Consider the following 25,536-nt stretch of genomic DNA (forward strand, 5'->3'; position numbering starts at 1 on the left):
ATATTTGTGGGCCATCAATATTACATAATTTCATAGGCAGATAATTAAGGGAATGGAGAAGCAGCTTCCGCAAACTCATAATCCAAATCAAAGGCTGACCTCAGAAAAGATCCTCAGACATATTGTCCTGTACATTCTCTATAGACCATGTTTCTTCTTGTGCCATAAAGCATTTTCTTTATTCCCTTTTCCCTTGAGTCTCCATTTCTTATCGTTCAAGAAGAAAGAAAAGCAGCAGGCATCTTGAATAAATATATACATGAAGCAAGATGCTATTAAATACATAGCACAGTTAGAGACAGAGAGAAATCAAACCATACAACAGGAATAGCAGAATTTGCAGTCAAAAAGCCTATAATTGCAAGGAAGTAAAGATTTGTTTGTATCTGGGTTCTTTGGTATAATACTTCACTCTTGCTGTATAAAGTTATTTTTCTGGATAGAAAATGAAGACTTACTATATCTACAGGCAATGAAACAAGTATGTTAAAAAATCTGAACATCAGGAAATAAAAAAACATCATGGACAGAATAGACACATTTTCAAATTCCAAGAGAGAAGGAAAATGAAACAAAATCACTTGCATTGTCAATTTATAATTCCTTTCTGGCAACAAGAGGGATGCCTAGGGAGCTCAGAGAAGCTAACAGCTATAATATTCATACTATATTTAAAAATGGATCAAGGGTAAAAAACAAATCAGTATTGTGCAATCTTTTATCTTAATGCAGCGTAGCAGCTAAGAACTATTATTTTTTATAAACGCCATCTTAAAGATGTAGGTTTTCTATGTGTTTGAAAGGGGAGCTGTTGTTTTGAGAGAGCATACCTGAAGCAGTGAAAAAGCTGTTAAAGCTGTGTGGCTACTGAAGAATGGAAGCTATTAATCATTTAAGAAATTTTAAGAGCTGTAAGCAGCTGCACAGATGCTTATTTTTAGTGTGAAGTATAAGATTCCAATGAGTAAGATGCAGATTTTTTCCCCTTCTTCCTAATTGCTAAGGGGGATTGTGCACACAGAAGGCCACTCTTAATCAGTTCCTGGCTGCTATATAGGGAATCAGTGAAAATACTTTTTTTGGCTCCATACCAGAAAGGTCATTTGATAGGTGCTTATCCAGTATACTCCTACTCATGGTATACCAGTTTTTAATATTTCAAGTGATCATTAGCACTCATATCCTCAATAACCTTATCCCTCCACATCTGCCACCTGGGTAAATACTTTGGCTTTGATACTTCAAAATTTGTATCTCGATCTGGTCTTTGGATCAAAATTTTCTAATAATCAAAGACTTGCAACACAAACCTAGAGCGGGCACAGTAGATTTTGCAAATTTAGCCCATTGGTGTTCACATCAGTAATGTTGTTAAATCATTCAGTTTCAGTAATTTAATCAAGTACTTCATAAGATAATACTAACAAAAGCCTGAAACGAGATTTCAAGTAAATCATGGGTTGTATGTACAAGTGTATTTACCATCAGTTTCAGGGCAGCCAGTCTAAAACAAATACAGTTTATTGTTGCATGGAGATTTTATCCCATATGCACAGTAATTGAAGCTTAATGAGAATGCAGAAGATACAGAATATGGTTATGTTCCACAGTGAATAAAATGTTTGAGATGTTTAATGTAGTGTTTGAAAGTCTACAGAAGTAAATTATTTGGAGAATAAAATAGCATTTATATTACTTGTTTCCTGAAAATACATTTCAGTCAGAAGTAGACTAAGGAGAAGATCAGAGAGCAGATACGGATTTCATGGTGTAATATTGTACTTATGATGAGTTTAAGTCTGTTCTTAATCAGTTATGCTTCTGTAGTATACAATCACAGAAAGGGAAAGGCAGTATGCTTTGTCAGCAGTAGACCTTTACCTGACTTTCAGCAGCTGAACAATATATCTTTTTTTCCCTTAAAAGTCAAAAATACCACATTTCATTAGAACTGCATCTGTGTTTAGACCCATGTAAAACATTTGGACAAAATTTTTGGAGGTGGCCTCTGATTCACAGTGCTCAGTTTCCAAAGAATTGTGACAAAAGTGTTTCTTACTGAAGACATTCATTTTTAATTGTCTGAAACAAGTTATCTTTGGAAGTATTACCCTTTTATCTTTGCTAAATCTTCATAACCCATTTACTAAAATGCAACCATTACTTCCAAAAGCAAGATGTGTATTTGGATGTAGAAACACTTAAAATTGATAACACAGTTCCGATGTTCCAGATCATCAGTACACATGTATATCACTGCTGAATGAGAAGAATCTTAGTTGTTTTTGATGTAAGGAAAAATTCTCATCTACTTGCTGAGAGGTACAATAAATTATTACCTTTACTGGTTTCTCTTAAATATTTTGATTATCTGTTAAGAGCAGAGTTAATTCATTTGAATTTATTTTTGCCCTTCTACATCCCATTGCCACATTCTATTCAATTCCTCCTTTTCTCCTCACCAGACTCACTACTGATGACAGTAGCTATCTGTTGCTACCATCCATTTCCTTCTTGAATAGGGAATTAATTGTATGGTGAAAGGATGAAGACACAGGTCAAGAGGCTGAAAATCTATATTTAGGATGAATCCTGTAACATAAAATACATATTGCAACTATATTTGTATTTTATTCATCCTCTACTAATTCATTCATTCTCCAGGAGTTCTCAAATGTGATTATTAAAGGATCTCATATTTCCTCTTTATTTCTTAAGACTCTTAATCAAACGTCACTAACCTAGATGATTCACATATATTAATTAACAAAGTACTATTTTAGCTTGTCACTTCTCTCTCTTCCCCCCCCCCCCCGCCCAATATCTCAGTGACTTTCATTAATACTGCACTTACTGTAGCACTAATATTGTACTTTTTTCTTTATGCTAAGACAAAAATGACTCTTATCTAAGTTCTAGCAGTGGTCATAACTTTTTTTAATATTCCTTTTAGCTATAGTATATTTATCAAAGTTTTTTTTTTTTTTTTTTTTTTTTTTTTCAGAATGCATTTTACTAACATAGTTAATGTAAGGTCATTTTCTCTCTACTAATTTTTCTCCTTATTGTATTTTGGTTATTTACCTATTACTTCATGTCATATTCTGTTATGTCTTTATTTTAGATACAGTTTGTTTTGTTTGTTTGTTTTTTCATCTGCATAAATGCCTGAGTTGTTTTACATCACCCAGTACTCTTTCATAAAGAATAAGATGTCCAAGAATCTTATACCTATTTCCAGTTACCTGTTAGTACCCATTAGTCTTTCCCTGATAACTCCTTCAGAATCACACAATGTAATTATCTGTAATCAAGCTCTTCTGTACTGCTGTCTCCTTCAAACATTTAGCTTCATCAGGGAAGTCTGTCATTGTTTGAGATTAGTTTACCTATTGGTCCAGACTCCATTTATTTGTTTTTTGTCGGACTATTTTTCTAAAGTGGTATTATAAAACACTGTATATTTTGTTCCTTATTTAATGTCTTTCATTGTATGATTTATTTTAGTATTATGAAGTATTTCCAAATAAAATATCTAAGAGTAATAAATCAAATATCTAAGAGCAAACTGTAACTTTATTTTACGTATAGGCTACTGATTTTAAGTCTACCATTGTCCTGAATGGTAAAGCTTTCCATTATTTATAATGTAATTATTATTATGTAAACATTCAAATGTAAACAAACTGATTATCCTTCAAATCTTCAGTTTTTTAGTCTGAGGAGTAAAAGGTCATTCTTTTAATTACCTTTTCATATTGACATGTTTTCCATATCTTTCACAATTTATTAAGAATAGCATTATACATATAATTGTTATACAAACATTCCTAATACTTGAAGTTTTACCGTTGTCCTTTTTGGTAGCAAAATCATCTGGAGAGGTTTTGGCCTTAAATAAGTACATAGCAATAACATTGTATTAGCATGATATCCCTTACTTTATGAGTTATTAAAATATTGTGCTTCATTATAACATGTTTAGAATTTTCAGCTGTTTTATCAACCTAATTTTCAGATTAAATATATTCTACTACTTTCTCATAAACTTCTATTTAGGGCCAATAGAAAATTCCTTACATGTGTAGTCTCAGAATACTCTTTTTAGGGTTCATCAGTGTTTGTACACTGAGATGAAGGTCTGTTTCTGCACAAGGCAGGCTTTTAGCTCAAGCACAACATTTAACATTAACATTTAACATATTGTTAGAACAGATGGGACAAATTCCAGCCCTTAAGTACCATACTTGCAGATATGTACTATGAAATAATTTCATTTTTAGTGGTGAAACTACATGCAATGTTTTTCAAAGTCTGAATAGAAAGTTTGACCCTCTGTTCTTAATGTGGGTAAGACTGAGCCCAGTGCATTGATATGTACATTGGACAAGCTCTTGTCTCTCAAACTGTTGCAATGAGCTTCCCAAAGAGACACATAGACACTGCATGTCACTAATTTAAATGGCAGAGGTGAGAGGAAGGACATTCCACTACATACACTGGCACCTGGGTGTTCTCTAAATTCCCTTTCTCTTAGGAAAAATCAGAATGAGCACTGCTGCCCCAGATCTTTTATCCATATGCACTCACATAGGATGACGAAGAATGGTTTGAGGTCTCCTCAAGATAGAAAGACAGAACAAGCTATTATTTGCATGTGATATTGAGGAGTATATTAACAAGCATGTCTGCCCCTTGACTAGCTTGAGGAGTGCCAGGACAGAAGCATTAACTGGAGCACACAGAATTGGATAATTTGTTAGACCTGCTGCTGCTGCAGCACTTTTTTTTTTTTTTTTTTTTTTCTGTGAACACTGGGTAGATTTTAGCCCAAACTGAGCCACTGAAATCTTTCTGTCTACAGGATAGCTACCGAAAAATAAATAAATTAATTAATTAAATCAATAGAACCAGGAGAAAGGTTCAGCTGACCAGATGAATCTGCTTTAACTTGTTGTAAAATAAGTACCCTGATAGCTAGCCAGTCAGCTAATTACACTTTATGCTCCCTTCGCTTTAACAGATGACTAGGTGCTTCATGTAGTAGTCCACAAATAAAAATCTAGTCATTTGAAGTGCTGTAATGTACCTTGTCTGGAATCCAAATGAAGCTCCAGATGGGTAGGGGTTCCCCATAGATTCTGTATCATATATTCCTGGCCTATTCAGATGTCTCAAACAACTCAAGTGATTCCAATATGTGGACAACTGAGTACTAAACATCTACTGACTACCTCACTAAACCTAAACTCTGCCCCACTCTACATTTAAGTAACAGGTTGGACTAAGGAAAGAGTTGGCCTGCCTCAGGATCCACAGTCATAAAAGATTACCAAGGTGAAGGAGAAGAAGACTAGGAAAAGTATAGACTGACAAATTGGTACTTGGCTCAGGGTAAAAGCCAATGCCACACTGACACTGAGAGGAGCTCCACAGTTAGGGCCAAGCTCTGTAGATCTACCATGAAACTAAAAGTAAGTCCTGGGGTTTACAAGTGAGGTTCAGATGACAAGACTGAAATTCACAGTTCCGGATATATACTCTGAGATTTTATCAGAGTATACAGAAAACCACAACTTATTCCAGAATGAGTGGGACTTGTGTTCTTTCTGCTCTTCTAAAAACATGGCTTACTGCATACTACTGACTGTGGGTTTTAAGGTTGCCTTCAACAGTTCATCAACTCTGGCTACATTACACATAGGCAAGGCTCTGAATGTTCTTGTGCTTCAGATGATTCATGACTGCCCTGATCAGTCCCTGTAGTGGCCATTGTGGACCTGGAGAGCTCAGAGCCTGGATATTGGACAGGTCAGTCAACTGAAAGTCACCAAAATCACTACAGACTAGACCTTTGTCAAACATTGGCCTTTTTTTTCATTATCTACAGCATGGCTAATTTAAGAAAGGTGTTGGCAGACTGACACTCTTTCAAGCTTTTATCTCATGCTCAAATCATCAATCTCTGCACTGGGTATTTTTGGACAAAATTTGTACTGGTCTCTACAAGTGCAAGACTTGGGGCCAATGCACATAGAGAATTTTGTTCAGGTGAATGTCTCTGTAAAGAAATAAAATTGCATCTGTCCTTGATACTTGATACAGAGTTTAAAATACCCTAGAGAGATTAAATGCAAGAATTACTGGGTATTCCAGGACAGCAAATCCCGGGAATGAGACCTGAGGATAGGCTGCAGATAAACTTCAGCTGACTAATAAACCTCCAGACCTAGTAAAAAAAAATAAATAAAGAAAGAGAGAGAGAGAGAGAGAGAGAGAGAGAGAGTAAGGGAGAAGAAAAGTCAAAACTTCACTCAAAACTAAATTCAAAACAGGCAGCCAAGGGGAATTGAAAAGGTAGTCCATGCCTAGCATTGCGAAAATGGGTAAATTATGCAGGTTAGTTCACAGGATGAATAGCAATACTATATTAATAAGTATAAATAGAAAATAATTAGAAGGAAAATAAATGCATATGCACCAAACATACTACATGGAAAATCAAGACATCTGTTTTGAGTTCCTACACATGTCATGAACACTGTGTAGCCTAGAACATTTATGATTCATTTCAGCTGTATAAGCATCAGGACTCTAGAACTGCGTCAGATGCTCAGTGGTGTGGCACTTGCCTCCAGCTGTTAATCATGAAGGACTGGCCAGTCTCCGGTTTTCATGACAGTAATATCTGCCAGCCCTGTCTAGAAACTCCTGAATTCCCTACAGTATCTCAGCTGGTACTAGATACCTATGTTTAAGCAACTGAATTGATCTGTTAAACATTATGTTAGCGGATATTTCAAGATGTAGTTCCTCATCTCAGAGTTTTAAGCAGTTTTAAATTCTGTCCCACGGTCACTCTATGCCTCAGATTCCTAACAGTGAAAGAGAGAATTTTAAACTTATTTAGGTAATATGTAGATCCTCAGGCAATGCAAGCCATTTAAGTACTCAGAGGGGTAGAGGTACATATTTGTAAATCCACAGCAGAGCTAAAGACAGTCTAGTGTACAATGCCAATTCACATATTAACTGTTATTATTGAACAATATTTTGGGATGTCAAAAACAAACAAAGAAAAAACATAATCTAGTGCTTCATACTTTTATGTTAACTCATCATCATAAATGGTTTCTGGTCTCATTTTCACTCATACAGTGTTTTAAAGATCTTTTTAAGAGAGATTATCTTCATCAAATTACAATATTAAGCAAGTGATAAAATTTCAGAATATCTTAAATGATTAAAACAACCTATAAATATACAGTCATATGAAGTCTTTAATCAGGACTAGTCCCCACTGGGCAGTGATTTGATTGAACTGCTTTTATCTCTGTGAATCCAGAATAGAGTCTTTGATGAAGTTGCAAAGTTGTAGAAAGCTGCACTAAAGGATCTAGTGACATCACACATTTGTATATTTTCATCTGTTCCTCTGCAATTCAACTTTTTTTCTCAGCAGACTAAGTTACGTAGGCCTGCAAGTCTGCATAGAGATTATAACTTGCCCCAGGGATTTCCATGGGGCCTATGCATCAGAAAGATGTTCTGTGATTCATTAGGTTTCCTCATGGTTTATATCTAGCTTATATACTACAATTTAAGACTGATCTAATTGTTTTCCTGTGCTTTAGAATTAGTTTAACTGCAAAATAATATTTACATTATGAACACCGCAGTATCATCTGCATCTTCAAATATAGCCTATCCCTGCACAAAGTCATGACAAGTTTTTACATCTGAAGGACACTGCAGCCTATTACACAACAAAATGTCGAAGTTAATAATGATTACATATATATATATTCAAGTACGATTCTATTCCTATAAGCATACATGAACCGAGACTTGGAACTGAATCTGCCTCAGGCCTACTAAATGTTATGCAAGTTTCATTCCTGCACGACAATAAGAGTAGGTAGGAACTGCAACTTGCTATGTGCGCAAATATTCTGTAAATGCAAATAGAGTATTTAAGGAAAACACAACTAAGATTTTAATACTATGTTTAAACATATTTTAAAAACATAAATATTGATAAACTAAAGGAAAACTATTCATACTTTCAGGTTAATAGCAACCAGGCTGTTTCTTCCTATAAAGTCCTTACACTGGGGTAGCATTAACAAATCTTCCTAATTCTAAGCACAGTTTAGTGAATAACTTTCCAAATGCCTGAGGGTGAGTAAACATAAGGAGTTAATTTCTATGATCTAATGAATGATTAACCATGAAATTCTTTTATCTGAAAAACACCTTCATATTAGAATGTTAATTTAATTAGTAGAATTTTGCCATTGAGAGTTGTATAAATAAGATATATTTGTTCTCATATGTATGTTATTACATGGACATTAATTATATTGTTGTGCTATCCCCTCTTCTGTTCTGAACATCTAGAAAGACTTATACTACTAAATCATACTTAATGTGAGTGTGATGGTTGTTGCTTAGGCAACAGAATGAATAAATGCAGGTCAGAATGTGCTTCCAGAAAAACACAAGCAGGAATGTGGTACAGAATGAAGAACAAATATGTCTAACTGATTTTTACTGCATTGAAGTATTAGAGTTGTTTGATGTGAAGCAGTTAACCCATCTGAAACACTTGATTTAATAAGCTTATAAAGCTTAATAAAGGCAAACCATTTCTCTTATATTAAAGAAGAATACAACACATTTAAATTTGGAGAAATCTGAAATTTTGTATTGCCAGAGCAGGTCTTTCCTTCTCTCATTTTCTTATATATCTTCCAAGTTTATTTTTTTTTTATTAACATTTTGTCTGGGATGGAAAATACCTTAACAAACTCTCTTTTAAATTTTTCAGGAGAGATTTTCATTACATAATGCTCACATATCCAAAAGAATAATATAAAAGAAATTGGTATTTCCTGTTCATTATACTTCCAATATAATAATGGAAATGCTCAATTTCTGATACAAACAAAAATTGAAACATGCAACAGCATGATAAATAGTGTGAAATCAATACATTAGTAACTATTAAATTACTGAAATTATATATTTGTATAACTAGAAAATTTTCCAGCTTTTTGCCTAATCATCGTATTTACGAGTCTAATCTTCCATTCATATATGCATGCTACCACAATTATAATTAAGAGTTGTTGTGTATTTTACCTGCAATGTATACTTATGAAAATAATTAATTTATAATGATTGGAAAACATCAGCTAGCACACACGTGTACAGACTGCCCAATACCTGAAAAGTTTGATTTTAGTATTGAATACTAGACTGTCAGATAGAATTTGTATATTTACAAAACTGTACCAATAAGAGACTTAGGAAATGCAAGTCATAAATTCCCACAGAATGTGGCTGGGGTCCCTCCACAGCCAGGGAATGACTGGGAAGCCCTCCAAGGCAGTTTCTTTTAGCTCCTTGGGTGTTCATCATTTACCTGTGGTAGGTGTAGCCCTCAATTTGTTATGCCACCTACAGCCTCTTGTGAACAATTTCCTTCCGTAGTCTCTTTAAGACTCAATGATCACCTACTTATGTAACTATTGCTACAATATATTCAAGAATTTGTACATTCTGGGAAACTGTGTCTTGAAATGCATTTTAGAACATTTTTTATTTTTATTTTTATTTAAATTTGCAGGGCTGACAGCACACCCTTGGTACTTTGTTTCAAGAATATTTAAAGAAAAAGATTCTAAGGATTTTTATTGATATAAGCAAATGATCACAGGGCAGCCATGTAAAAACAGGAAGAAATCTCTACACTATTATAATGGGGAAATAACATACATCTGTGACTTAATTGGTAACTCCTAACTATATAGTGATTTGACAAAATAAATTAAATAGGAAAACTGCAACTCATAAGATGATTCAACAGTCATAATATTCATATTGTTTCACTTCTGTTTCTTATATGCCAGATATGCCAGGTGTAAGCTGTGAAAAGTTAGAACTGTTCCATGACATACACAGTTACTAAAAATATTGTAAATAAGGAGTAATTAATAATATTTTAAGATCTGATACTTAAAAGAAATGTGTTCAGGATTTTTGCAGGAGATAGAAGTAATGGGAATACCAAAGCAGGTAGAATGTGATTATATAATAATCTTATAAGTAAGCTTCTTTCTTTACTGTGAATATTCATTTCAATGGAAAGTTTGTCGGACAGATCTAGTTACTTAACACCTCATGTTAATACTGTAAATTCTGAAGTATGCAAAATTTATTTAATTCATTTGTTCCTGGTAAACACTGAGAGTTAAAACAGAAAAACTGAACTGTTAAGAGGAATGTATTACTTTTCCACACAGGGCATAAGTTTCAACAAGTGAATCCCACATCCTGATTGTCTACGATGCAAAAACATTTAACTGAGACATCCAGAATCACTTGCAAAGAGAGCGCATATTATTAAGTAATTATCTGCTATTAAAATACCTCTCAATGCAAGAATGGCATTGCATGCTTTTTAATTATTGTGATGATGATGTTAGTGTTTAAATAAAAGTAATAATATGTGAGGTATTACAGACAGGGGTGCTTACAGCTTTAAATATTGTGAAATTGCCTCCTGCAGTGGATTAAAAGAACAGTGCATTTTTCTTTTTTAATCTGAGGATTGATGAGGGAGAGAAAGAACCTTAATATGCAGCTTTTCTTTTACCATATTTCTGTCTAGAATATTTTGTAAAGTGTATAATTTGGAAGTTTATGCTAGGATAGTCTATATATTAATTTAGCTAGACACAGAAAAGTGAAACACTACACAGATCTTCTTAGTGCAATGCAGAATATCTCAGGTTTTTATGATCACATAAGACACAGACAAAAAAAGGCAGCTACAGTGTATATACACAGCTATGCACAGAAGATTTCTTACCATAAATTGCACATTGTCAAATCCATTAGCCAGCAAGTGGTTTTCATACTGAGGTAGCCCAATATTTTCCAACCATTGTCCCACTGTCTGGACAGGGCATCGGGGTCCTGTAGGAGGGTGAAGAGGGAGGCGTTTAAGCAACGAATAACCATCCACTGGATAATAGCGGTAGTCCTGGGCTGAGAGGTGGCATTGCCACATTGTGTTCCTGGGAAAGTTGGTATCAAAGGAGCCCGCCAGCTTGACAGATTAATGTTTTCAGCAAGCAGAAAAGTCAGAAGTAAAACATAGTTTACAGGGCAGCATATACTGCAAGATCTGATCCTAGCTCTACATTTCTTAGTTATTAATCTTTACTACAGACCAGTACGTCATACAGGAAAAAAAAAAAAAAAAGAAAAAAGAAAAAAAAAAAAAAAGCATATCAAGCTGTCAGCTAAGCTGCTCTCCGTTATATGTGATTGTTGGAATACTCCACAATGAGCAATGCACTGCCAGCAGCAAGAATTCTTTTTATCAAGTACTCCTACACTCATCAGTATGCAGCTCCATGCTTCTTGCTCCCCCTCGCTCGCTCCCCTTCATTACCCAGCCTAGGCTACACCTCGCATTTTCAATAATAGCCATCAGATAAGGCAGATTTTTTTTTTGTCTGCAAGCTGTAAGCCTGCTGCTGCTGCTTCCTCCTACACACCCATCCAAGCGTCAATCTTGAATGATGAGAGCAGTCAAAACAAATGCAGAAAATAGCAAGATTCAAAAGCAACCTAGAGCACTTAAATCTGAATAGAATCTTCATACCGGTTACGCTTTACATATCTGTTTGTTGTAGATTTTTACGTTTCACAAGGCATTAGGAAAGGCAATACATAAACCATAGCCTATGGCACAGTTATTCCCTTTTCCCCTTTTAAAGCAACATAGGTTGTGGTCTGCATTTCTGCTTATATAAGAGCAAAACCCTTTAAAAAATCAATAATGAATACATTTCACAGTTTTTCTCTTGTGGTACAGCAAAAGACATAAACTGCACAACAATTTTAGTCCAAGTAATTAAATTAGCTGCATGATTTCTTCAACCGTAAAATACTATAAGACACAAGAAAACCTTCATGCCGACATGTAATAATTCAACTTGAAAAGGTCACCATTTCAAATGAATAATTAAATAATATTTTTACTAAATAAATTTTTAAGTTTATATCTTTTTCTTACAGAAATATGAATGATAGCAGGCAGACATAGAATATATACATAATTTATAATGAGTCTGTACACTTTAGCAACTATAGTTGGAAAAAATTAAATAAGAAATAGTGAATTTAAAACAAAAGCAAAATTCATTTTCTGCACAAGAAACTGAATATTTCAAGATGGATTTTACATCAGTGTTCCATTTTTGATATGGTTTCTCAAACAGAAACATTTTACACCTTTCTTCTGAGAGGAAAAGTTTACTAAACTTTTTATTTTCATAACAGGCTCAAAGTTTAGAGGCAGAAAATGAATATATTCAGGATACAATTCTAAGAATTCCAATGAAACATTGTTTATAGAACATTAATACTTTTCATTGTTTTTCTTACCCACTGTGAACCTCAAGCATTGACCAGCTCAGACAGAGGAATCAGATATCTGTCGAGGGCATCATTTGGAATTTATCACATTAAGTGGGAAAATGTTTCATAAAAATCCAGACCTACACTCCAACCAACACGTTATAATACAAAATTTTTGCAAGTGATATGCAGAGGCTTCCCGAGCAGTAGCAGAATGGACTCTACACTGAGGTAGATACTTAAAATTAACAATACTGTAAGAGTTTCAACAGCAACCTGACTAGTCCTTGGACTAAAATTGGATGACCTTTTACTGTCCGATATTGCTGCTTGGATTGGTGGAACAACTTATGCAAACTGAAGTCCATAATGATTTTTTACAGTAACTTTAGCTGAGCCATAGAAGATCTTTTATGAGGTTGGAAAGTTACCTAGCCCAGGTCTGTTGTGGGAGTTCCCATGACTTCAGATCTACAGATTTAATATGTTAATACATGAAGAACAAATGTTCATTGGGCCTCTCAAAAAAAAAAAAAAAAATTGTACAGAAGGCTAACCAGGAGATGGTCAACCTGCAACTGCTGAACAAACCTTTATGAGTTTTCTCAGGAATTTAATAAAAACAGCATGTGAATATCTCCAATATAGAGCATATATTTTCGATGAGTACAGTGTGCACCTAAATGCACCTCAAACAGATTAACAGGTAATCCATTTTTTTTTTCCTCAGAGAAAGTAAATGTTCCAAAATGACAGGAATCTAGGTCTCATGGAGATACAAATACATTTCTTCACACTTGTCTGTAAATCTTCCCTATTTTGTGAAGTTTTTTCTACTTGAATCAGTATCTTTGTACATAATCCACACTGGTTGTGTCCAGTCAGGTGCAAGGCTGTAAGGATAGCATATGCTGATATAGCAGATAAGTAAATTTGAAAGGGTGTGTAAGCTCTTCAGAGAACAGAATGAGAAGTTTTCAAACACAATGAGAACTAAGACCCTACTCATTTTTTCTTAGTTGACTGAGAAATCATGAAGTCCTTCGTAAAGGATTCCTGACTTTGTTGTCCCCTCTCCCTCTAAGCAGAAAAAAATGATTTTGGAAGGAGACCTAGTAAAGCATAATCCCACCATTTAAAAGAATTATGTTTGATTGAGTCCTTTATTTCTTGTACATTTACAGACACAAATGTCTCTGCAACTAGTGTCCTCCACCAACAAAAATGTCCTGCCCAGAATAAGGCACAGCCAATAATCAATACACCAGTTACACTGCCAAACTGCTTCTTCCTGACCTTACTATAAACAGCATGGAAGTTATGCTGCCAGTGACTATATGAGATGTGCTTGGCTCAATGCCTAGCAAAAATGTAGACAAAATTCCAGTTTTGGGTGGCTCCTAAGACACATTTCTTCATGTAGCTGTTGGTATTGTGTCTATCTCCATGGCCCCAACACTGCATGCTTATAGCACTGTTGGTCCCACTGTGCACTCTCCTCCAGTTCTGTCCCCTGCCAGTAATAACTCCAGCTGAGTCCATTGAGAACACAACATAAGGTTGCTCAGCAAGGGGAGAGTATATAAGGAGAAACATGGCCAGCTTGCAGTGTTGTCCTTATCCCTGGCTATCATCTCATTGCAGAGAGTATCCTGTTATCTCTAACACTTTTTTTTTCTCTCCTTCTTCCACCAAAGGTAGTAGTAAGGCAAAGGCAGGCAAAGAGCAATGACAGGAATTAGGATTATGTCTGCCATTGCAGGAACTTGCAGCTCACTTGATCTCCTTGTCCTTTACCAGTCAAAGAGACTTTTTAGGGGGTCTGCTTGGACACTTTTTCTGAGCTAGTACAAGTGGAACCTGGAACAGCTGTTGTTGCTTTGGGACCAAAAGCCTATCTCTTCATTTTGCTGAAATCTATGAATCAGTGCCAGCCCCATGGGTGTGAGCTGCAGCAAGCATTGCATACTTTGCCTATGCCTAAAGATGGTACCAATATTGAAAAACTTGGTGCAAACCACAAGACATGGTCTCCCCTGCAACATAATTCACATATCATTGTGCTTTCCTATGATTTCAAAGAACAAAAATCCTCTGATAATTCTGTGGCACCACAACCAAAAACAATGTACCTATTCCTGCATGGGAAAACTGACGCATAAATCTCTTACAGGAATAGAAATACTTGGTTCTTTCTCCACAGCAATAGAAGAAGCAAATTCAAGTGATGTCTGCAAGAAAGATGCCATCTGGTATGCTATACGATAATTTCTACAAGATGTCTTGTTCCCAGCGAGACTCAGAATATCTGTATTGTGGTGTTGGAATTGACTGAATCTGTGATATCAGAGTGCACATGATTTCATATGCTGGAAGGCAGATTTTCTAAATTCTAAGGAATTTATGACCCCCTCTATTCTATTGTTTCTACTTTAACAACATACATTTTTCTTTTCTTTTTTTTTTTTGATTGAGAAAAATAAATAAATACAATGATTATCATAATTTACTTGTGGAGGAGGTGCTGCCCCAGTTAAGAAAATAGATTACAATAATCTATTCATGTTAGGTAGGTCAATACCTGTTGAAAATGGCTAAATGCTTCCAGTGTTAGAGAATCAAAACCGGGAAAATTTTAGGAGTTACTAACCAAGAAATTTCTGAATGGAGACTGTTTAATGTTATCACGATATAAAAGAAATAGTATTTCATCTGACAACCAGTTTAACAGTTCTGTAGAAGAAATCTATGCTAAGTATTGTAAACTTTTTTTTTTCTTTTTTTTTTCTGAATTAAGGCTTTCTGCCTTAACACTAAATGGGATAGAATCACAGAATAGAATCATAGAATCATTAAGATTGGAAAAGACCTTCAAGATCATCTGGTCCAACCATCCTCTTACTACCAATGTCACCAACTAAACCATATCCCTAAGCACCATGTCCAACCTTTCCTTAAACACTACGGGCATGGTGACACCACCACTTCCCTGGGCAATCTGTTCCAATGCCTGAGTGCTCTTTCTGAGAAGAAATGTCTCCTATTTCCGACCTAAACCTCCCCTGGTGCAACTTGAGGCCACTCCCTCTAGTCCTATTACTAGTTATGTGTGAGAAGCAGCTGACTCTCAGCTTCCCATGCCTTCCTTTCAGGTAGTTGTAGAGGGCAATAAGGTCTCCCCTGAGCCTCCTCTTTTCCAGACTAAACAACCCCAGTTCCCTCAGTCACTCCTCATAGGACTTGTGTTCCAGGCCCTTCACCAGCCTCGTAGCCCTTCTCCGGACATGTTCCAGGGCCTCAACGTCCTTCTTGTACTGAGGGGCCCAAAGCTGAACACAGCACTCAAGGTGCGGCCTCACCAGAGCAGAGTACAGGGGGATAGTCACCCCCCTGGTCCTGCTGGCCACATTCATTTTACTTTTGTATTTATGATTTCAGCAGGAGAAAAAAGGTCTCAACAGTATCTCAACAGTGCTAATGGAGAGTTAGTGTGACTGGGTATTCTAGTGAATAAACGAATCAAACAATGTATATTCTTGGAGAGATTATAAGTATAACTAGGAAAAAGACATTGTATAAGGAAAACTGTGCCTAACATCCAGCAGACCAATTTAGTTAAATAAATGTATTACAGAAATATATGGGTTCCAGAGGTGTCTGCAGGGTTCTGCTTTGCCTTGCACATTTCAGTTATTTATATTATTAGCAACTCAAGTGCTTAGATTTTAAATTAACTTCCTCAGAAAACAGAAAAACCTGGGTAACTTACATAAAAACTGTAACTTCTGTGAGCAGCCCAGCTCTTTGGATGATGATACCATGTTTGGTGATGCTGAATATTTTCCTGAAACTTCTCTTAGAGACATTTTTCATGGTACATACAGAAACAAAACAAAATGAATAGAAACAGCTTGAATTTAAATAACACTATCTAGTATCTATATTCTAAAGGTTACATTCCATTGCTTATGTATGGCTCAGAACACACAAAAATAATTCTGGACCACAGCTAATGCAAGCTAGTGGAACAACCCTCACTGACTAGGAAAATCATCCTCAAAGTTATTTTCTAATTTTCATACCAACATTTATTATAGTCCCACATTATGTAAGTACAATTGTTTCTATAATAACTATTAAAGCACTGTCAACATTGAATTATACTTTCTGAACTCAACTGGCCTTTCTCTGAGTTTGTGTTTCTGACTTTTGATGTATTATTTACCCAGTAACAGCTCAGTCAAAGTATTCCATTGTGTGACATGTATTTATTACAGACACTCCAAAGTTAACATATTTTTGTGTTCAATTGACTGGTTTGGCAACTTCAGTTTAGTCTTCAGAATCCTTCAGTGAATGAGGGACAAATAATACACAAAAATTAGATTTGTTCTCAAGAGGACAGCCACAGACTGAGGGAACCTGATTCTGTTCAAGACCTTGTCATTACTACAGAATAGAACAGGACAGGACAGGACACAACATAACACAACACAATATAATAGTTTACTTGGATGGGACCTACAAAGGTCATCAAGTCCAACTGCCTGCCCACTTCAGGGCTAACCAAAAGCTGAAGCATCTTATTGAGGGCATTATCCAAATGCCTCTTGAATGCTGACAAGCATGAGGCATCATCCACTACTCTAGGAAGTCTGTTCCAGTGTTTGACCACCTGCACGGTAAAGAAAATTTTCCTTATATCCAGACTGAACTTCCCCTGACGCAGCTTTGTGATGCTGAACAATATATACGGGGTATACAGTAACACACATGTATATCACCGCACAGCAAGGTTGCTTGAGATATACTTAGATATAGATTCTAGATTCTGATTTCATAATTTAAATGAATTTTTCTTTTCTAAAGACAATAGGAGAACCAAACTATATTATACATTACTGTACTAGCATTGTAATGACATCAGTCATATTTATATCCTTGGCTGACTAAACAACAATACAAAATGCAACCTGCTAAACTGCAAAAATTAGTTAAGAACAGATGGATATTTCACTGAGAGAGCACATGATCAAATGCACTGGATCACACCACAGCTTCCTCTAGCTTCAGCCATTCACTAGCTTCATTCATAGTGGCTAGTATTATATGCTTGCAGAAGAGCATAAGAACAAAAAAGGCATACAGTGATCCTTTACTATCATTCTCCCACTTTCCAGCAGTATGCAGCTCAATGCTTTCCTGAAAGAGCAATCATGTCTTTATGTTTAATGGTATTTTATGGATTTTTCTGCCATAACTTCATCTAATTTAAAAAAAACACACACTAGACAGTTTAGTGGTTGACAAGATATACCAAGAGACTGAGGGTTGCAGGGAAAGCTAGATTTACCCCCCCTCCCTCTGTGACTGTTCAATGGGAAATGGATGGAATGTGACTCTGTGCCTTCTGGATGCCACTCAAAGGTAATAGGTTGTTGTGATCTTGCAGTGCACTCAGGAAAGGTAGTTAGGATGCAATTAAAATCCAGCTATTTTTTTCATGAGCATACAGGGAACTGCTACTGATGGAGGGAGTGGAAAGCAAGTAATATGACACCAAATCTCAGTGCCTCCCTGCTACACTATGATATTACTCTAATACGATTTCCTCTGGTAGGACAAAGACATTTCAGTTGCTTGCCTGTCATTTTTTCAGGAATCCTGTTCACAACCAAAGGGTAAAAGTATACTTCCTAATTCTGGCTTCAATACAAGCTAATAACATTTTCTGAAAAAAAAAAAAAAGGAGTTAGTTTCTTCGAACAATTTCTGCATTTGTCTCAGGAACTTTTACAGGATAATAGTAACACTATACTTACCACCTATGAGTAATCATTTTCACTGCTTTCATCTAGAATGAAAAAATAGCTTGAAGATTTACATGACACCATGACCAATCAAAATGTTGTATTTAATTCAGTAAAGACTTTAGACTACTGTTAAAAACCAGTATACTACACGCATATATATATATATATATATATGTGAGTGTATAGTGTTTCTAAAAATGCTATGCAGGCCCAACACTTTAGGCTATAATTCCTAGCACCATAAAAAATAAATTCATGTAATTTCAAATTTGAGAAAACTTTTGTACAGCTCTGTCCTAAGCAATATTGGACTAGCAAAGAAGCAGAACAGAGAAATATTTGAAGAAAATGTTAATAAATAAAATAATAATAATAATAATAATAATAATAAAAAGGAAATAATGTCCAGCAACCAGGGATATCACAAGAAGTTAAATATAGCTATGAAATAAATGGCAGCCATCATTTCATAAATTTGAGAAGTGCTGCAAGATCCTGTGGAGAGCACTGGAAACACAGAGGCCTGTACTGACACTGTAGGAAACTGTCAGATCCTTGAAATGATGAAACTTGAAAGTATACAAGATGGAGGCTTAAAGATTTCTCCTGGGGTCATTTTACAAATCAGATTCAACCTGAAGCACTTTGTAGTTGGTTTTCTTTTGCCTAGTTGGGCTCAGAGGCTCCCCTGCCCCAAACACACCTGATTTTACTATGATCTCTTTTCAATAACTAAGATAGGTAAACTCCCTCTCTCTTTCCTGTTCTTTCTAGCTTCATTTCATAATTCCTTTTCAACAGTCCCTATTTACCTTCACTTTTACTTATTCTCCTCATACATTACGATCATTTGCTCACTTTTCATCCTTTTTGCAGCTACAACAATCTCTTGTTTTGCTTCACATCCGTCTTTTTTGTTTTACTTACTTTTTATTCTACTTCCCCTTTCAAGACTTTTTAAAATAGGGGAAAGTAATTCATTCTAAAATTAAATTACTTATTCTGATAGCTTATCCCTTGAGATTTGTCTAGAGTTGAGACTAGGTTCTGATAGCTTATCCCTTGAGATTTGTCTAGAGTTGAGACTAGGTGGGATTTAGGTATTAGGTTAGTCCTGACTTAACTGGAGCAGGCTCTCCAGGGAAGTGGTCACAGCACTACACCTGGTGAAGTTTAAGTAGTATTCGGACAGTGCTCTCAGTTAAATTTTTAGGTAGTCTTGTGTAGAGCCAGGTGTTGGACTCAATGATCCATGTAGGTCTCTTCCAACTCGATATTCTGATTCTATGATTCAACATTTATAAAGATTATATACAGGAGAACATTTTATTTTCAATGCAACCAGCAACTAAGTGTAAAGATGAGTCTAAATCTATACTGGAAAAATATGCTTAATCGGGAGCTAAGGTAACTTGGAGCTCTGTATTATAAATAACACTGAACTATCCCTCAGCCATTTCCTTCTCAGAATATTTAAAATCTCAGAAAATAATAATATATAAATGAGATAAAACTGAACACATTTCACTGATATGATAGGAAAAAGTTATAAAAATGAATAAAAAGCAGAAGTGTCAGGGCCCTTAGGGCACCAATGGCTGTCCCGGTCCATGGTGCGGGATCCTATTTTGGCTCAGTCTGAGCCCATCAGTCCCTTCCCTTGCAATGCTGTCTCTGGCCCTACCTACTGGATGGACACCGGACCTGCATTGTGGGTAGTTCGTGTCCTGGGTGGAACCCTCAGACATACACTATATAGTTTTTGAAACTCATGTTTCAAAACCTTGTCAGCATCCCTGTCCCTGAACCTGTCCCCTTTTGCTCCAGGCTGGCTCCCTGGACATGGCTCATCACTCCCCTTGTCTGCACCTGTCAATGGAACCTGTTGCCATCACATAGCTCTGTGGGACTGCACTTGGTGGGTGAGAGCACAGCTTGCCACCACTAGGGAACAGCTGGTCCTCTCTGCTCCTTCACAAAAAGTCAGGATCTCAACAGGATCTTGCCTCATTGTACAAAAACCTCGAAATCTGACCACTTTCTGTAATGTTTCTCCCTGCTAATACAGGCTCTGCAACACCAAAGGAAAACTGCAGTATCTTTCAATGAACATAAAGACATTACTTCAGTGGGTGGGCATGCTGCCGCAGTTCTGGCAATTCACTGGACTCTTTGCATATGGATGAGGTTACATAAACCCTGCTCTTCCTGTCTGCAAGCTCCTTCACGCCTGACTTCTCGACTCTCACTCTGGAGTAGGAACTCTGAATTGGCCTCCCCTACCCACAGATGGAGCCTAGGATCCTGCTTCAGGAATCTACACTGATGCCTACAGACACTGTGACCACCCCTCATGGCATTGTACTTGCTCAAGCGTAATGTTTTGTTTTAGAAATTGGAATGATAGAAATGCAAATTCCTGGACAAGTTTAATTAGCTGTACTCCAGGCATCATTTCTTCCATTTTTTCTTTCTCAAGGCTAATGGATCTCAGCAAAAGCTCAAGTGGTCCTGCAGGTTGTAGGTTACCTGAAAATGTAGTATTCAGATTGGTTTCACTAACATTTCATAACACGTTAACAATAATTAATATACTAAACCAAGATCAAAACTAGATCTGTTTTAATAATCAAAAATAACACCTACAGTCATTCTTAAATTCAGGTCTAGAGCTGTTCAGCTACATTCCCTGCTATTCACTGTTTGAAAACTTTCATGAACATGGATTTTTGCTCATATAAATTTGAGAGGAATGGCTGGTCTCTATATGAACGCTGTACCAAGAAGATTTATTCTTCGTAATTATGTTCTCTAAAAGATTTCAGATAGTCTACCAGAAAACAGGAATAGCACTAAGTAACTGAGGTGGTCCATCACAGCCTGTAAATAGAAAAAACAACCAAACTGCAGAATTCATAAGATATATTTATCCAAACTTATGCATGTTCATGAATAATAAATATAACTTTAGAAGTAGGTATCAGAACAATTCACAATTTTACAATAAATGCTATTCTTAGCATTTAATATAATACATATTAGCAATCTATAATTTAACCTCAGACATCTAAGATTTGTAGTAATGCAAATAAAATAAAATAAAATAAAGAGCTAAAGGCAGCAGTGGATAAAAACTAGAAAAACAAAGTTCTGGGAAGTTTCTTACATCATGGCTTAGAAGCAGAGGTGGAAAGTAGTAAAGCAAATAATTCTTGAAGGATTTTAAGGCGTTCAAACAGTATATTTCTGAATAAATGAGAAGGAAACAGGAAAATTGATTCTGGTGTTATGATCACGAACTTGGGTTAACAGTCTGGGTTAGAAAGCAAATGAATACACTTTAGTTAGTTTAATAGTTTAAATTAATTCATTTTCTGTAGGTGGAACTAAAACTAGAAACAATTCTGTGCTGTAAATTCTATAATAAGCCAAACATTTTTAACTAGCATGTGATGTTCTTGTGATTACTAGAAATGTGAGCTTCCAAGGATTCATATCTATTTAAGTCTAAGGACTACTAGATTAAGAAGGAAAGATGAGTGAATCAACTGAACTTTCAAGAATCTGTTATTAATTCAGTTTTAGCAGACTTAGATCTTTATATATTTTATGAAAGACAAATTCCATCATAGTCTCACTAGTCAGGAAATCACTAACCCTCATATGTTTGGTGGTCAAGTACAAGAGTAGTATCTATTTCAACTCAGACAAAAGAAGAACAAAGATAGTGAACAAACTTTTAGAGATTTATCCTTGATAATCATTTTATGGTTTTCATAAAGTCTGTTTTAGAAGTTAGGAATATTCTGTTCCCTTTAAAGTATTTCCTAGCCAGACTGTGAAAGCCTCATCTTTCAACAGATGCTTTCAACTGCACTGAGGTGCTAAATCCTATTTTACATACATTTTGAACCTGATATTAAACTCGATCTTAAGGAATAAATGCTGTTCAATTCAGTGATATCAGCTGAATTCAGTATTAATCTACATGAGTGTAAATGACTACACAGTTGCAAGGTTCAAATTAAACTGCAAGTAAAAAAATAAATTTAAGCAGGACTTCTGAAAATCTCAAGTAATCTGATAATTTTACTTTCCTATCATTTATCACGGCTTGAAATAAATGCCTCAACCTCTGGAATTACAGTAGAATGATTATGAGAGCATTGTAGAATGAGGGCACCATTAGCCTGTCACTTTTTAAGTACACCAACAAGCATTCTGACATTCACTTTGTGAAACCCAACCAAACAACCCTTGTAGAGACCACACGGATTCTGAATACTCCCCTTGGACTGTCGTGTTTCAAATGAGAAACAGCAAGACCTCAGTCCTACTGCAAATAACCTCAAAAATGTTTTAAGACATTTTTTCAAGTTCTGATGTCTCCAAACAATCTGCCTATGTTGATTCTTTTATCTCCTATCTAGATAGATGTAGATTGGCAATATTTAACCATACAGTGCAAAAAGATACAGTATGTACAGCTCAGTGGAAATGCAAAAGATAAGTCATGAGAGCACCTACATGGGTAAATATGACCTGATTTATACATTTTTATTGTACTTTCAGTTTAGTCTGTCTTCATTTGTAGTACGCTGTTGCAAAAACAACTCTAATTAATTGGTATATGAAGAGCATATAGCTGAATATTACATTTACAATACTACAGGGTAAAATTGCCAATATAGTAGGAATACATGAATAATGGAAAATGAAAGAAATGCTTGCAGCTTTTTGCATCCAACTCCCATTGTGTTTATTATAAAACATAGCTAAAAGCTCTACAATTATCCTGCAGTTTGCCCAGTCATCTGTAAGGTTTGTTTTGGTACTCAACGGATCATTAAAACAGATGCATCTTTATCTCTTGTTAGGCTTTTACAATGTAGTAGTCAACAGAACATTAATCTAATTTTTTATGATTTCTTCTGGAGAATTTATATGATCTTTGGGTAAGTTCAGTGGCATGCAATGCAATATGACTATCATGATCTCAGTAAATAAACGTCAAAAATACTTATAGATAATTATAGTGTTATGCCATCTGTTCTCCTTTATGTTATAATCTAGGCAATCACATGCACCTAAATGACCATCGAAATCATTTGAAATGAAGCGATTTATATGAAATATGAAGATTGGTATGAATGATGCATTAATACAAATGCATGTGTGAAACCACCAGAAGACATAGGGGTACAAAGGGTTACAAGTATGGTCTGCATTGGTAACAAAGGACATAGCTGACAATCATAAAATACTAAGGAATGTTTTTATCAAGACACTCTGATAAAACAAGAGCACGGATGATTTGCCAGCAAAAGACTCTACACACCACACAAGAGGAAAGTAACAACTTTGCAGCGCATTGATATGCATCTCCTTGTTATTCCAAAAGGAAGACAGGACTCTAGCCCTAAAATATGCAAGATAAGGAAGCAAAAACAATGAGCACCATTGAAGTTAGAAAAATTCTGAATCAAAACAATCACAGCATAGTAACTGCTGACTCCTTAAAACCTATCCAAAAGAGTTATTAGTTATTGCTAATCAAAGCAACCCAACAGATGTGTTGATGATACAATAGTAAGCAACTCTTGCTTTTTATATCACACACAATTGACCATGGATGCAAGTTTGATGGACACACACACACAGAAACCACAGCACCTTTAGGCACTGAGTGTGAAAGTGAGTGGTATTTGTAAGAGAATATGAGTGACTGAAAATAGTTTTGTCTAAAACAAGCATCACCTTCACCTTCCATAACATCTCATTTTGACTTTAGTTACTTGAATTCACCCCAACAAGTCTGCCATTCTGACTTAAAATTCCATGTTGACTTTGGAGTTTTAAACAGATATAAGGAATTACAGAATTGGACCCAATGGTATGGGCCTATTCCCTACAATGCAGTCCTATAAATGGTGATAAAGAGTTCAGAGGTTTGCAGTTTAAGAAATCTAAACTGCATTTGCTACTGATGGAGCATCAAACAGCACTGGGAGTAGAGACCAGTTGCTGAGCTGTCTGCTCTTATCAACTCCCTTTTCTCTCAGCTACAGAGTCAGGATCCCTCTGCCTATTCTTTTTTTCCTCTTTATGATGCTACAGATATTTTGGTCTTTTTACACTGCATATCAACTTCAATGAGAAGGCAGAATTTGGGAGGGAAGTGTTGCTATCCTTGTTTTACAGTCTGGTTGTTATCATTGGCTATTGCAAAGTTAAGAGTTGTGGGTTCAAACTTTAAGAGGTCTCTCACTTTGTGAGAGGGTGCATGTCTCATTTTATTAAAATCCATGAATTAAACTCACTTTATCAAAGTGCTTAGCTTAACAACATGAAGATTTTAAAAGGAGAAAGAACTACTGCAAAACAGACACTAAATTACAATTAAAGTACATACTTTCAAATATATTACTTACCGCTGTGAAAATTGCCTTATGCCAACATGCCTACACATACCTAATTAAAATTCTGGCTTAATTAAGTACTTATATTTTATCTGCTTTCTGCCCTTGAAGAGGGAGGATATTAACAGCTTTGGAGGAAGACCACTTTGCCAAAACTGCAACCATATGGCAGCAAACAGAAAAGGGCCAGCCTAACAAGGCTTCATTTTTTAAAAGAAAGTTGGACTTCTTTGGAGTGAAATGTTAGCTATTATAGGCAGAACCATACTAGGGAAGATGTCTTCATGTCTGAGTAGTGGCAGCGGAACACACAGAAGAAAGAGAGGAAGCTGAGCACGTTGCTTCTGGCAGTCAAAGGTCTGTACAATTTCAATTACATTACAATTGTACTAGCTTCCTTGACGATGATTTCATATATGTTATAGTTGTTGTATATACCCAGAAACAATCAGCATTAATCTTTGAAAGGCACTCCCTCAGGTAGTCTCAGTGAGTAAAGTCTGGAGTCTTGATATTGTTATCTAGACACAGATGTTGAATGAGACACTAGGATTATCACCAAACAGAGAGTAAAGCACTGTTCTCAAATAAATAAATAAATAAATAAATAAATAAATAAATAAATAAATTAAAGAGAAAGGCAGAAAATACACTTTGTGAAAACCAGACTTGCTAACTGTAAGAAGAAATTTACTTCCTTCAGTTGTAAGAAAAAAGCTTTCTAGTATATTACACCCCAAGCCATGCAGATCAAGCAACTGAAGGATAATTCAGGAAAATACACCCTGTATTCCTCTAGTTGGAACAACGAGGGCACTCAAGGATAGGTACATGCTCATCTAAACAAAGAAAACTTGACTACAGTGGAT

At 35.7% G+C, this 25,536-nt stretch overlaps 1 protein-coding gene across 6 annotated transcripts in view; it reads right to left on the minus strand.

The window, feature by feature from the left end:
• The window catches only part of ANKS1B (ankyrin repeat and sterile alpha motif domain containing 1B), a 435,613-nt gene that overhangs the window by 189,668 nt on the left and 220,409 nt on the right, over nt 1-25,536 (minus strand). For all 6 annotated transcript variants that reach the window (XM_084506033.1, XM_084506034.1, XM_084506032.1 and 3 more), the window contains one exon: nt 10,877-10,983. In XM_084506033.1, coding sequence (XP_084362159.1) covers nt 10,877-10,983 — 107 coding nt within the window. The remainder of the gene's footprint in view (nt 1-10,876; nt 10,984-25,536) is intronic.

This window comes from Aythya ferina (genome assembly GCF_964211825.1).
Source record: "Aythya ferina genome assembly, chromosome: 1".
In the NCBI taxonomy this organism is placed as follows: domain Eukaryota; kingdom Metazoa; phylum Chordata; class Aves; order Anseriformes; family Anatidae; genus Aythya; species Aythya ferina.